Source organism: Aquila chrysaetos, chromosome 5, assembly GCF_900496995.4.
Source record: "Aquila chrysaetos chrysaetos chromosome 5, bAquChr1.4, whole genome shotgun sequence".
Taxonomy (NCBI): domain Eukaryota; kingdom Metazoa; phylum Chordata; class Aves; order Accipitriformes; family Accipitridae; genus Aquila; species Aquila chrysaetos.
The window spans coordinates 26,114,999-26,129,885 of NC_044008.1; the positions used below are offsets into that span (position 1 = coordinate 26,114,999).

The window sequence follows — 14,887 nt, forward strand, 5'->3', positions numbered from 1 at the left end:
CTTATAAACCCTTAGTTTTTATGGTAAGGTTATAAGATTATTTTCATGAAGTGTTTTTTATTTTATAGTCATGATAGTTTTTAATGTGAATTAAAATCAATTAAAAAGCAAAAGCAACTATGTGATGTAGATCAATGCTATGTAGTATCTGGAAAAAAAATTATTGTTTTTTGGTCTAAGCCTTGAAAAATAATCCTAACTAATTAAAAAGAAAATGAAGTTCAAACTGGTTTTGGCCTTCAGTTTATTTAAACTGCCAGTGAAAAGAAGAAATCATTTGTAGCTTTTAATGCCATCTGGAAATAAATTATTTAAAGTGTGTTTAGGCAGTCAAATTATACTACATCAAAACAAGACATTTCTATCATTTTATGTTGCAATATTTCATTTTCAGGAGCCTGAGAATTTGTTCTTGCTAGCAAACTGATAAGCAAAACTAAATGATATCTTCCTAAGTATGTCATTGTCTTTGATTAATTGTTAAATGAATGCAGTTGTGTTATAGCACAGAAGTATGCAGACGTTAAGTCAATGCTTCATTCATCAGACTAATCAGGAAAGTGATGGATCAACAAAATGAGCTTTTTTACAACCAGATGAACTAAAAGAAAAGAACCTTCATGTGAAACATTAACAATCTCTTCAATCGTGCTTTTAATCTTCTTTTTGAAGTACATGAACAGCCATAATGATGGCATGCAGAGATATTTGGACACAAATCTTGATGTTCCTGGCAGCATGCTAATTGCTAGTGCTAATGTCGTTAATTGAATTGGATTTTTGGAAAATCTAATAAAGCATAAGGACCACAAAATATATGTATTATGGTTTTAGATATTTTTAATACATCTGAATACATAATTATTTTAATTTGTTTTTGAAATTTTATCTTAGCAATTAAATGCTTGAAACCTTCCCATCTTCACATGGGGCATAAATATAAATTGAACTAATGTTTACTCAGCTTAGTAGTAAGAAAAAATAACACCTCAGTCTTCTGAGGTGCATGCTCTGGATTATTTGTAGAACCAGCATTTTAAAGCTATGATCATTTAATTTTAATTGCTTCAGGAATGCATAGTCCTGAAGGCTAGTTGGTATAAAGAGCCCATGTGTCCCTTAAGTGTCTATAATATAATTTTGTTGTGTGTTGTGAATGACCAACATCCTCAATGTAGAAGTGACTGTGATGCCAGCCTAAACTGGAAAATCTGGACTCTTCCAAGTCACTGACTTGAATGTATAAAAAGTCAAGGGATGAGAAACTAGAGTCCGGGTTTTATGATGCTTGTTACAGTTTTTCAAACCAGATTCTTTAAATTATTTTTTTTAAATCCAGAACCATCATTTGCCTCTTCTCTTCTGAGGCTCCGTACGTTTTGGATTGTTTTTGAAGTCTGTTGTGCACGTAACCTAACTAAAAAAAAGCCCACCCCCACCCCCCATGCATATGTTCTTTAAGAATAATAACCTTAAGGGTGTGTGAATTTTTTTGAAGTTCTTGTTTTATTAAAGCAAGAGTAAACTCTTGCTTGACAAGAAGAGCTTCATGAAAATCCCACTGGAAAAATATTTTCCTGGCTGGAGTTTTCATTGCAAATTTCTGGCATTTGTAACTATGAGTTTTCTTTAATTACAGCATTCAAACAGCACAGGATTCAAATTTGTCTGCATATGTTTTAACAAAGGCAAAAACTGTTAGAAATATTTGATGGTCAATAGGGCAAATCCTTTTACTGATTTTTATCATAAAGTTGGCAGAGAAATAAATATTCCTCAGAGCTAAATATTGTTAGACCCTGTTGGTGTGTGGTCAAACAGCTTGTTAATTCAGTTGTGGCAGAACCTGGTTATAAATTGGAACTTGGCAGACTAAATTGTCTGTTAATTGAGCTGAAAGACAACCAGACTAACCATCATTAAACTAAACTAATCTTTTCTTTAAAAGCAGGCGAATATTTCATAAAGAGAAAAAATGAAATTATACTATGTTTTGGTTGAAAAGGTAAACTGGACACGTGACAAACCTAACATGAACGTGGCTGTTCCATGTCAGTAGTTCTCAGCCGGCTAAATGCAGTGTTGGTAAAAGTGGTGAAGTCCATCTGAAGAATGACAGGGAACCACTGACTGTGTCACCACTTGGGGCAGATTGTTCTGTACCTACACGCCCATTTCCATCCAGGTGGATGCAGGGGTGGTAGGAGGCGATTGAATTTGGACATCTGCTGTGTTGCAAGATATCAATAACTGCTAATGTCACTCTGTGTGAAATGTTAACTGCTCTACAGTACTGCAGCACCAACTATTCTGCAGTACTTGTGGCTACAGTTGGCATCAATTAGTATGAGATTTTTGTGATCATTAATTCTTCTGTCTTTTTTTTTTGTGGCAGCATGTATTTCTGCAATAATGCATAATATAGGTTATTTGTTCTGTAATAATAAATGATATTTGTTCTGACCCATGTGGACTCTTACCACAGTCACAGCTGCTTCAGTACCCTGTACTAACATTTGGCACTGGCATTGTTATTTACCAACCAGAAGTATTTCTTCATTATTTAACTACCAAGCATTGAGAGGGAAGCAATAACTGACAAACATAATTGGTGTAAACCTGTGCAGTTTAGAATTAGACAGGACAGAGACTGAGTTAATTTTCCTATTTTGTGCCTTATATCAGCAGTTTGTTTATGAATGTGATGTGAGCAGGAGGAGAACAAAGATTCAGAAGACAGCTTGGCCTACCTTGTTGAAAGACTGGTTTAAGTGGGTTTTTAATACTGTAGTATAAGTTTGATGAGAAGCCAGTACTGTGCTAAAAGTCAAGTTCAGATAGTCAGTAGGTAAGTAAGGGGCTGGACATTTAGCTTGCATTTTGAAGTGCTGCTTGTTTGATGTTCCACTTGTAAAAGAAAGTATGCTTAAAGTTCACCAATTTTTATTATATCCCAGTAGTTTCAGATATAAGCAACTTTCTCAAGAAAATAAATAGAGCTTTTTTTTTTTTTTTCCCTATTTTTAACTTTCAATTCAAAGGTGAACTGCTTGAGGAGATGCTGATACTAATCATTATTAGACATCTTTTTGCCTTGAAAGGGGGTAGAGGGTAAACTTCTTTCCTGTTCAGATCAGGATTTTTAAGGTTCAAATTGTTGTATCTTGAGATCGGTGTTTGATGCCACAGTGTCACCACAGAGCAAAGCTGGGCTTTGCCTGAGCTGATGCACTCTGCAGGGCTCCCAGCACGGTGGAGTGGACTACATTGGTTCTGGGCTCCAGTGCCAATCTCTCTGTCTGAGCATGGGGTGTGTTTTGTAGACCTTGTGTTCTCCAATGTAGATGTACAGCGCTGTGTATGTACTTAAAAGACTTTTTCAAAGGGAAGTGCTTTGAAACAGTGCCTAATTTTCTTAACTAGGAGAGGGAACTGAGAGATGAGAGTTGCAAGTTGCCCAGCATTACGGGTTACTGGGAGGCATTTAGAGATGAAGGGTGCTGCCTGCTGAATGAACTGCAAGCAAGAGCAGCTGCGTATTTGAGCAGCATGGAGGAAAGAGGGTTGGGGTGGAGGAGCATGACAGGAATTGAGCTGGTGGGAGTGTCCAGGTCTTCTTGCAAATGCTTGGCTTAAATCCAAATATTTGCTGTGCTCACGGTGATGATCTGCTTCCTTCAGCCCAGCACTTAGCAGCTGCCTTGAATGCACAGCCGTGTTGTAACAGAGCAGAGGCAGCACGGTGCTATTTGGTGCAGTTATCCAGCAGCTCAAAGTAACAAGAACTGTCCAGCCCCTTGAGGGCTATTCAGGGAAATGCCTTTGACTTATGACAGCAAGGTTGGACAGTACAGTTATGATGCTGTCAATTGAAATTTTTTTTTTTTTTGCATACTTCTGCAGTAGCGAAGAGCCACTTGCTCATGCTTATGGAAAAAGGTACAGTGCTAAATTAAAAGGTAAATACCTGTTGACAGTAGTCATTTTATGGTTCCAGTATGTTTTCAGCATGAAACATGCTGCCTGGAATTCTGTGACACACTTTTCACTGCACGATATACTTTTAGGCTCACCTGATGGGGGTGGCTACTTTGCTTGTTCTTGGGGATGTGTGTCCTGAGTATTCGTTTTACCAGGCGTCACCACGTCTGGCCTCATGATCCAAAACTTTTGGAGCAAGACTTGTTCCTTTTGTCTTCCTTGTTCTGTTTTCCCCCATTCCCACTTGTTACGCTGTTAATATTGCTTCCTCCCTCCAAGTTCTCGACAGTCATTGATACCTACAGCAATAGAAGAGATCGAAATGGTACCAGAGCTGAAAAGAGCTCTGGAGTGGTACTCCTTGGTGAACAGAGGGGGGAAGATGGAAATAGAAGGGTTGGTGAAGTGGAATGATAGAAGTGGGTACCAGGAAGCTATTGAAAAGACGGGGACTGGTATGACAGTAGGTTCAAGGGACTGGGGTTGTTGAGGCTAGAGAGCTGGGATTGATACCAGGATGGGAATAAGGAATGCTGCATCTTCACTGAGAAAAGAAGATGGGAAGCTGCTGATATATAATACGTGGTCTTGCTGCCATAGTGCTTTTTTTCCCTCCGTCCTTCCCAGCTCCTGTTTTCTCATTGCTTGTTTGCCCAGCTTTTTGTCCTCTGCTGAAAGGAACAGGGAATGGGAGAGTCCCTGACAGCAAGGAAGGCGTAAATGAGTGAACAGATCCACAAAGCCCAGCCAAACCTCCATGTCTTTTCTGAAACGCAGCCCAGACTCACCGGTGGGGCATGCCTTGACACTGCGGTTCAACTGTGTTCTTGTTGTGACAAACTGAGTATAGAGTGGATGTCCTGTCAGGTAAATGACAGGTAAAATGTCTGTTTTTCTTGCCTAATCTTGCCCTTTTGACTAATTAACCACAGAGACACTTTGCTCTGTGCACAGGGGCTGTGGTGTGGGTTTTATATCTAAGAGCACTCCTTCACTCAAAATGCTGAATTGTTTGACGTGTTTTGGGGAATGCTGAGGCAGAGTTATTGTGTGTATCAGCCCCGAATTGGTCTATTTTAGAAGGAAAAAGGATTTTCTTGACTAAAGAAGCATTTTTATGGTGTTTAATTTCCTTGGTAGAAAATAAAGAGGGGGTAGAGAGATGAAGGGATCTGTTTCAAAAATCTGTGTGGAACAGGAAACTTTAGTATAAATCCTATGAAATAAGGGGAGAAGAAGGGGGAAGGGAAAATTGTGAGCCATGTGGAAATTATGGTCTAATGGCTATCTTTACCTATGTCCTGTTCAGTACTTTACCATGACCTTCCAATGACCCTTATTCCTTGGAGTTCATTGACTTGAGATAATTGAGCCTTGAGCAAATAATTCCTAATAATTGTCTGAAGTGTGCATTTGCTTATTTCCAAAGTAATACCTGTTTCCTTCTATAAGCAAAGATTAACCGTTAAAGTAAAAATTTAAAACAGGTCATTAATATCTTACAGAAGAATTGAGGCTGTGAATAAAGATCTAATTATACATAAAAAAAATTATACATAAAAAATTTTGTTTAGTTTTTAAAAAAGCAAAGGGGTCAATCAAAAGAACTTGGACACATATCTTAGAAAAATAAAATGTTCATTGCCATCAATTTTTTTTTTTATTAGGAAAATTAGTTATAAAGGTTTTGGAAAAAGTGGTAGCTTTTATATAAAACTTGGACTTTGCAAAAGCCCCAGGCTTCAAGACGTTTTGATAAAATTTTGTGATCTGGGAAAACAAATCTAAAATTGTAGAGATATTTGATCATTTTGCTGTGGAATGTATTTATTTTAAAGAACTGGATGGCATTCAGTAGCTAATGTAAGTTGGTGGTTTCAGCCCATTTCCTTGTTGACTTGTGACTGTGTCTCACAAATTTCTGTGTTGTCAAGCAAGTAAACCAAATTTTAAATTGGAATGACAAATGAACTGTTAATCCCTTCAGGGCAGGGCTGAGGGAGCTGGAGAGGGAGGGAGGAAGGGGGGGCAGGGGAAAGTTTGTGCTGCCGGAGTGGATAAACAGAGGATTTCAGTTTTCCATGCAGCTTGTCTGACTCTATTTAATGAGTGTTTGCTCCATTTTTAAAAAGTAGAGCTGGATTAATCATTCAAATAACCTTGTTAGTTTGTAAACTGTAACAAAAATAAAGGGAACCATAGCTTGTAACTTACTGAGGGAGGAAGGACTTCCTGTTAGGTTTTGCACAGAAAGAGTCTTGTTCCCGTTGGTGATCCAGCGGTGGTGGTCATCTGATGTTTCTCAGGGTGCAGACAGATGTCTGGATGGCTTGTGTCTCAGAAGAACAGGGCTGACGCTCTCAGGCTGTTAGCCATTGGGAAATGCTATGCATAACCCTCTGAAAATCTTCTGGCATTTGTTTTACATACCATATACTCCAGGCTTTTAGAGATTCCTGTAAGGTTTCATTCTGCAGCTGCCTTACCCTTGGAATCTCCTTCAGCCCCTGCCCTTCCCTCCCAGAGCTTTCCTTGCCTCTCTTGCCATGTGGACCACGTTGCCCAAGAAAGTGGTGTGAGCACCAGACAGCAAGTCTGAGGAGGCTGGACTTGCTGATCAGCTACTCTTCATTTGCTCTGACATAGGGGTTGTGGTTTTTCTTGCGTCTGAGGGGGGGGGGGGGGGAAGTTTTATATCTTCTGTCAGAAAAGAAGAATGCTTGGGAAGAGAGTGGTACAGCTTGAAAAAAGGTGTTTATTAAATGAAATACTGAGCATGTGAATGATGATTCATTAATAAATACACTGATCCTTCAAAGACAGGCACATTTGCTCAAAACTGGAAGGATTTCTGCAGTCTTATAGACCAGATTCTCCAAAAGCTGCAACGCCTCCCCAAGCTCTCACTTTTCTTCACCATGTTGCAACTTCTGACTCCAGTCATTAGCTCCTGCCTACCATTGCCGTTTGCTTTCATATACAGAATGCTGTCTTGCTTTCTCACTGTCTGGAAGTGGGCTTACGAAGTCAGTATTTTGAGTATGTTGTGTTATGGGATATATTTGTTCTCTAGGGATGAATTTAGTAGACTGTGAAGTCTTCTAGGATGACAGTAGTTAACTAGGAAGCTGTCAGAAGAGATGAAATAGGGTCGTAATCCCAGTAACAGGAGCATCATGCAACATGCAAACTGAAAGGTTTGAGGGAGAAAAAAGATGAATTAAGCCACTCTTGTGCCTTTCTACTTCTGATGAAATTTGCGTTGCTGCAGAACCCTGTCTCGGTTCATGTTTTCGCAGATTGCCTAGACTCTTGCTTCCAAATCACACTTTCAGCCTGCAAACAAAATGATCATACCATGTTTGGTATGAGCAGGATCAAGAGAGCATGACTGGGAATGTGTTCAGGTCTTCGATTCTCCTTGTGTGTGGGGTAACAGCCCACTGATTTTACAGGTTATAGTAGCTGAATGCTGATGAGGCATTCCATAGGTCATTGGCAAAAAATTACCAAACCCAGGTGTGGCAGAGCAGAAAAAAACCCCATATGGTATCACTTCAGGAACATACTTGGGTATGCACAGCTTTGTAGTATGGTTACCCTTACCTGCCTGTGCTGCTTGGCACCAGAGGGCCATAGTGACTTGTTGGTCACCAAGTAGCCTAAGTCATCAAATTTCTATGAGGGCTCCTGCTCTTAGCTTCATTTCTGGCATAATGCTTTACACCTGAGTTTGGAAGGGCATCCTCAGAGGACAGTCATGTGGTTTTTGTATCTGTGCCAGTGGGATTATCACGGTGGCTGATAATAGGGCACTGGGTATTCACATTGCCCTGGCTATTGCATTGAAGGAGACTACTGCAGGACCCTAGAGTTTTAACTCTAGTTTTCCTTTGCTCAATGTAATTAGAATTTAGTATTTCCACTGTCAAAAAATCTCTGAAAAATTCTGTGTTCTTGGAATTACTTTGGAGAAGGGCGCTTAAAATGGGGACTGGGGTGGGAAGAGGAGCAAAATTTTTACAAACTCCCTCCATGTACTGTGTTTTCTGAAGTCCCAGTTTTTCCATCCTCCTGTTGCCATGTTAGTAACAAAAATAGAAGGTTATTTTTCACCAGTTCTTTTCATCTGTTGCCTGAAAAGCATAGACAAATTATATTAAGTGATTAATTGCAGGAATCGTGTGGCATATTCAAGACAAACAAAAAGTCTCTAGAACTACAGTAAGAGTTTTGTATTGCATCTCTGCAAAAAACATAACACGTTGTGCTTCATGCTTTATATTCTTCCCTGCAGTTGCCCATGATTGCAACAAAAAAAATCCTGTACTCTTCAGGACAGAAAGCCACGAGGGAGAGATTTTATGGGGAGAGGCATGTCATGTGTGTGCTCTTCACCATTACTCTCTGAACAGAATGGAGTTGTTGGAACAAACACCTTTTAAATAAATGCAGAGTATCTTAGATTCAGTAATAGTGGTTTTGTGCTTGCACTTGCTATTTTTATTTGTGTTCGTATCTAAATGGTTGAGATGATCAAGAAAGAAATGTGTTCCTGTAATGTATTGAGTGGTGGTGGTGATTTGCTTAGTTTGGTAGAATAAAGAGAATAGCAAAAAAAAAAATAATTTAATTAGGATAAATTAATTTTGTAGTTCAGTTTTTAGCCTTAGATGGAGAGATAGGAAGAAATTTTGGGCATATGCCAGAGTGTATGTGCTCCATGTGTGGAGCACTGGCATATATGGAGCTTGTACCCTCTTATGGGATGCCACTGTAGTGTGCAGAAATCTTATTCAGACTAAAACTTTTGATCCTATTTAGACAGTCCATACAGATCTTTCTAAAAATAGTTTTGAATTATTTTGATTTTTTTAACGCATATTTGAAAATACGACGTACCTTTCTAGTGCTTTATCAGGTTTTGATAGTCATTATGCAGATAGCTATCTGAATGACCATCTGAATTGGCACAAAACCTATTACTTCAATGCTAGTCCCCATTTTTGGTTTCTTTTTTCCCTGTCTTTGATTATTTACTTGATGGTTACCTCCCTTCTGTGGTTGAATTTTATCATGATTGGATTTCCATTCAATATGTCACACTGTCCTTTCTGTCTTATATATGAATTCCCTGTAGAAGTGGACTTATGGTTGTCTGACTTGCACAAGAGCAAGACCTTTCTGGAGGCTGTTAGAAGCTGTAGTGGCCAAGTATGATCTGGTAGTATCTCTGCACTAGCAGGTAGTATTCATTGTGGTGGGTTTCTGTCCTGTTGATATGTGGTTTCTGCATTGGAGGTTTCAGGGTAGGATGAGGATGTCGTCTGTGGTTACTTTTACGCCTGTACCACATGAAAAGTGTTCCAGCAGAACAGGATCTGGTGATTACATAGGGAGTATCTTTAATATCTTTCCTTGGCCCTTCATCTCTCTGTCTTTACATCTCTCTGAAAGTGGTTTTCACAGTAATGACTTTGTTTCTGTTCCCACTTCTTTCCTGTCTACTCTCTTGTACGAGAAAGGACAGGGAACAGCATTCTTCTGGAGTCCCCAGTTCCTTCACCTCTGTTTCAGGACTGATGTGCTGGAAAAGTACAGCTGTGTAAGCCTCCACAGGCTGTCAGTACTGCAGCTGTGCACTCTGACAATGGAGCCACACACACATACCCATACATTGCTGCAGAAAAAAAATCCAGGTGCTTGTGCAACATTCCAGGTATTAGAGGAGATGCTGCTGTTGGAAAGCTACTGCTTTACAGAGCTGCTGCCTGTCTTTCTGCCTTCCTTCCTCCCCTGTGGCCAGTGGTGGTGAGCAAGCTTAATGAAGAGGTTGCAGGACAACCAGCTCCTGCTAACTGGCAACATCCATTTGACACTGCAGGGATGCTGAAGTTTGGGATCTTGGCCACATGCATGTCCATGGCTTAGTGAGGAGCAGTAAATGGCTAGTGCATTTCAGTGAAACTGACTCCACCGGGTTTCTAGCAGGATGAAGGCACCACTTCAATTTTCTGATGACTTTGCATAGACTGACTAGGGAGAGAATGATACTGATTAGCAATTGCCTACAAAAGAGAAATGTTAAGTCTGTAGTATTTGCCATGTAAAAGGTCTCTAGTTCTTGAAGTGATCGTGGCTTTGCATTAATTGCTTGTAGGTTTTTTTTATTTTATGATAACCTGTAGATATCTTTGCAAAACCACTCACTCGCTTCTGTGCCTTCCCCCCTTCCCCTATCCTACCCTCTCCCTGCAAAAAAAAAAAAAAGAAAAAAAAAAAAAGAAAAAACAGTAGACTATCTCAGCAATGGCCAAGAGTGCTCCGAGGGAGGTGTACTGCAGAAGGTGATATAAGTGACCTGCTGGCGCAGTTTTGAGCTTAATGTACAATAGTGCTCCTCAGTGAATTAATCTCCTGGACAAAACGTAGCCACTCAGCCCATAGGAAGAAATAGTAAGCCTTGCTTCAAAACCAAGTCCCTGCATCTGGCAAAAAGCAGAAGTGTGTAAATGCAGGAAGATGCATTTAGCATTCAGACTCCTGTGGGAATTTAATTGGGGACAAGGAATAAGCATTGAAGCCAGTAATAATTTCTGTATTTGGAAGATGGAAATTAGGGGTAATAAATTTAAATAATGGTTAGAGGGTTTTTTTTCCCACACAACTTACATAAGAATTATTTGTTTTGCAAACCATTGCATTTAGAGAGAGGTATAATATTCCCCTTCCGTAGCAAAGTGAAACTGAAGCTCCTGTGTGTGAGTTTGGTGTGCCTGCAGTTGTTCAGTTCCTAGCATGTGCTTTCATGTGTGTAAATTCTTTGGGTCTTTTCTTGTCTTTTGCCTTATGGACAGAAGATGTGCTTTCTAAGGACAGAAGGCTTGATTCTGCAGTGCCCTGATGAGTCCAGATGTAGCTAGTCAGGAGTGCTGAATTCCTGGCAGAAGCGGTTTATGAGTGAATTGGGCTAAATAGTTTTCTATCCCAGGCTATATTCAGTAACTGGAGAAAATCTTGGTTTTGGCTCTTCTGTCTCCAACTGCTACCACAAACTTTCTTAACTATACACTGACAAAAATGAGGAAGTTTCAAATGTTAAGGTTGGTGAATGAATGAAATGTTACAAGGAACTGCAAATTTAGAGTTTTCCAGAGAATGTCATACGTACACCCCCAGATGTGTTGTTTTCACCATGATCAGGGAGTTTGTATAAGATTTGGGGATAGCAGACAGTCCCAGCCTTGTTATTCAATTAGAGTATAAAACCACTGAAATTGACAGCTGGAACTCAAATTCACTTTTCACCAAAATGTTGCTCTCCCTCTCAAAAATGTCGGTATTAGCCATAGTGTCCCTAAACATTTTTTTTTTGTATGAATTAAAAGAGCTAAAGCTTTTTTTAGAAGCATTCTTTTTTTAGAAGGCATTCTTTCCTCCTTTCGAAATGAATACTTTGCAAAGTAAATTTCCACGTTTTTTTAAAGAACCCTTTGCATAACTTGCAGGCACTATGGTGATAGTGGATACATTGTCTAGAAGCTCATGAATTTATTTTTTAGCGAAAGCATCATTGTTCTTACAAGGTACAACTCATTTTTTCCTCTTTTGGACCTTTGGAGGATGAATGTATTGGTTATTGAAGGCCTATACTGGACCTCTGTGTGTGCTTACAATGTTGATTTGTAAGGACATGTGATGTGTTGTTCAGCTATAATGACTATGAAGATGCAAGTAACGTGGTGAGGACTAGTAAAACAGGACCTCTTCTTTCAACACCATCTTTATTGAACAGACCTTTGCAGGGGGAGGGTATGAGTACAGGTTTCTCTTGAAAATTCACATGAATATTTCTACATGCACATTTTTAATTTGGCTATTTGCATCTACAAACGTAATTTGGGGACTTAGATTTGACCAGCAAGTAGAAGTTAAGGCAAGACAGTGTTCAGTAGCTGCTAAGGTATCTGTGAATTCCTCAGTTCCAGACTTGGTGAATGAAAAAGGTGCCATGTAGTTGACTGCTAAATCCTAACACTTGTGGATTTTTATTCTCTATTTTAAATAATATGGCTTATTGACCCTTTAATAGAAAAAAAAAAAAATCACTTACCCTCAGTATGTGTTTTGTGTCTTTTATACCTGTCCTAAATAGATTCCAGAATGAAATGACTAAGTTAGAAGCCTTTTGGCATGTATCCTACTAATGGAATTATGTATTTATTCTATTCTATTTTATATTCTGATGGTGCTTCTTTGATTTCCAAATAAAATTAAAATCCATGAAGACTCTAACTTTAAGTCTTGTGTACTGAGAACAAGGGGGAGCTCAGTCCATTGACATGGAAGAAAGTTTGGAGTCACCAATGAATGGAACTATACTTCTGCTTTAAATAAAATATAAATGGGTTACTTTTAATAGAGAACACCAGTTAAAGCAGTCTTAATTTCCATGCGGCTTTATCCTGCAGTTCAGAAAGGGTTTGTTGACACTATACAGAAGATAGTCCTACTCTTTTTAATTGCAGCAACCGTTTTTTTCTTAACCAAGACCTGTACAGCTTCTTTGTTTATACAAGTATTTTCTATTTTTAAATAGTTAAAGGGTTAGATCTTGTAATAGACAAAGATATTTCAATCCATCTCAATAAATATTGGTACATTTATGCCTGACCTCAAATATCTAAATTACTTTGATAAGAAGATAGCTTTCAAGAACCTTATTTGCTTCTGTCTTGTCAATTTTCTCTTTTTTATTCTTTTTCTTTTTTTCTTCCCCCTTTTCACTCTTAGCATGATTTGGATATGTTGCTTAAATGGATAGCACTGGAAAAAGATTCCGCCCCCCCGCCATGTATATGAGGGAAAAAAGATTGTCCTCTTTGCAACTGTTTTAGCATAACGTGTCATGAGAGCCTTGTACTCTTGGGCAACAAGGAAATTAATTTATTTTCCCAATGTAATGTTCATATGCGTTGGGTTACGTTAGTAAGAAATGTCACATGATGTAAACTTTTAGAAAGTTTGCTGCATGAATCTTTCATATTTTGGTTACAGAAGTGTATTTCAGATTCCATGTCTTAAATCATGTGAAATGTTAATAATGTTTTGAGATGTCCTTTAATATTGTTAAGTCTTTTTTTCAAAGTTAACCTGAATATCAAAAATAATTAAGACCGTTCTGTTTTCTGCAGTACTTTGGAAGTTTGCTTGTAATATTCTGTGTTGAACTGGCCTGTGGTGTTTGGACCTACGAGCAGGAAATAACGGTGAGTCAGAAAAGGAGGCTGCATTTTTTCAACAGAAGAAAGCAAAGATTTCCATTAGCTAGCTGTTTTCTAATTGCTGTAGTGTTTATCTTTGTTCATTATTCCGACAGTCTAATTTCAAGTGACTGCCTTTTTTTTTTAAACAGAATTCTTCTGGGAAGGCTTGTCTGTCTGGAAGGTTGTATCTGGGTTTCTCCCACCCCCTCCATATTTGAGAGCCAAATCCCGCAGCCCCTGATTTAAGGACTTCATTTTTGGTTAATTCTTGCTTAGGCAGGTTCTCATTGAAGTCAGTGGAAGCTTTGAGGATAAAGTATGAACTTCAGGCTTAAGATAGGCTATTTTGAGAGAGGGGATGTGAGAATTTGAAGGGATTTTGCCCCAAAAGCTCCTCATGTTTTAAAGAGCTATAGCTGAGTGTACCACATTGTAAACAGACAGCGTGTTCTTTCAATAGAGGACTTGCTGTCTGGCGAAATCTTCACGCTGCCTCCATGAGCTATAAATGCCAGTTTTAAGCAAAACATGTCTTAGCTATAAAACACTCATGTGTAAACTTGTGAAGAGGTTTTATCTTTGTCTAGTTTTTATCGCTGTACCAACCTTTAATTTTCAAACTGAAGACTTGTAACCATCATGCAAGATAATGAGTAAGTGTTGAGCAGAAATGAAACTGAAATGTTATTCTGCTGGCTGCTCCATCCTTATGTCTTGTACTCAGTCTGGTACATTTTTATGAATAGAGGGACAAATATTTTCTCTGATCTGCCAAGATATGCCCAATATACTGGTCTTTCCAACAGGGAGTAGCAATTACATGTCTATAAGATGGGAGGGAGCCTTCTTGATATTTACGTGGTACTGGGACCAAAGGAATATCTGGCAGATTTGAAGCCTGAAGTTATGTGGCAGCACTTTGCATCAGCATTCATTCCCTTGTGATGCAGATTCCAGAGGGGTGTTCTAATATAACAGTGATTAAGGCTATCCCTTTACTTTAAATGTCATCTTACGTTGATGGATTTTAAAATGGGGAATGCAGACAAGAGGCGTGCTTCATCCTATGGGCACAGCTTCCCTTTGCAGGGCTTTTGCCAAGGATGACAGTTATAACTATCATCCATCTTTCCACAGAAATCTTGTCAGTGGAAGCTGCCTGGAATAACATAGCCTTCAGTGCACTGGTACATGCCTTTTCCAGCCTTCACTATTCAGTTAGAGAACCTGAAGTTATGGTGTGTTTTAGTGTGACCCCAAAACTTTGTTAGCTGCTATGCTTCTGAGACCTAAGCCTGGGACATTTTGATAAAAGCTGACATAGGCCTACCATATGTCAAGGCACTGGTGATGCTGCTTCTCTCCAGAAAAAAAAAAAAAATGGCTGTCCTTGCACCCCTTTGCCAGAAGAAGCAGCACTGAACTCCATGTCAGCACCTTCTGCAGTGGGTCACAGTGAACTCAGATACTCCACGCTCCTCTGGTTCTTCGTCTTTCTTACAGGAGTTCGATTGCATGAACATGAGCATGCAAACAGTACAGAAAAAAAATCTCTTCAGCAACTGCTTTTCTTTTTTTGTCTTCTGTCTTCTTCTCTCCCTTTATACATTTTTTTTTTTTTTATTTGTCATCCCCTGAAA

At 39.0% G+C, this 14,887-nt stretch overlaps 1 protein-coding gene across 7 annotated transcripts in view; it reads left to right on the forward strand.

The window, feature by feature from the left end:
• TSPAN12 (tetraspanin 12) overlaps positions 1 to 14,887 on the forward strand; it is a 45,388-nt gene that overhangs the window by 17,163 nt on the left and 13,338 nt on the right. For all 7 annotated transcript variants that reach the window (XM_030014948.2, XM_030014947.1, XM_030014949.1 and 4 more), the window contains one exon: positions 13,176 to 13,250. In XM_030014948.2, coding sequence (XP_029870808.1) covers positions 13,176 to 13,250 — 75 coding nt within the window. The remainder of the gene's footprint in view (positions 1 to 13,175; positions 13,251 to 14,887) is intronic.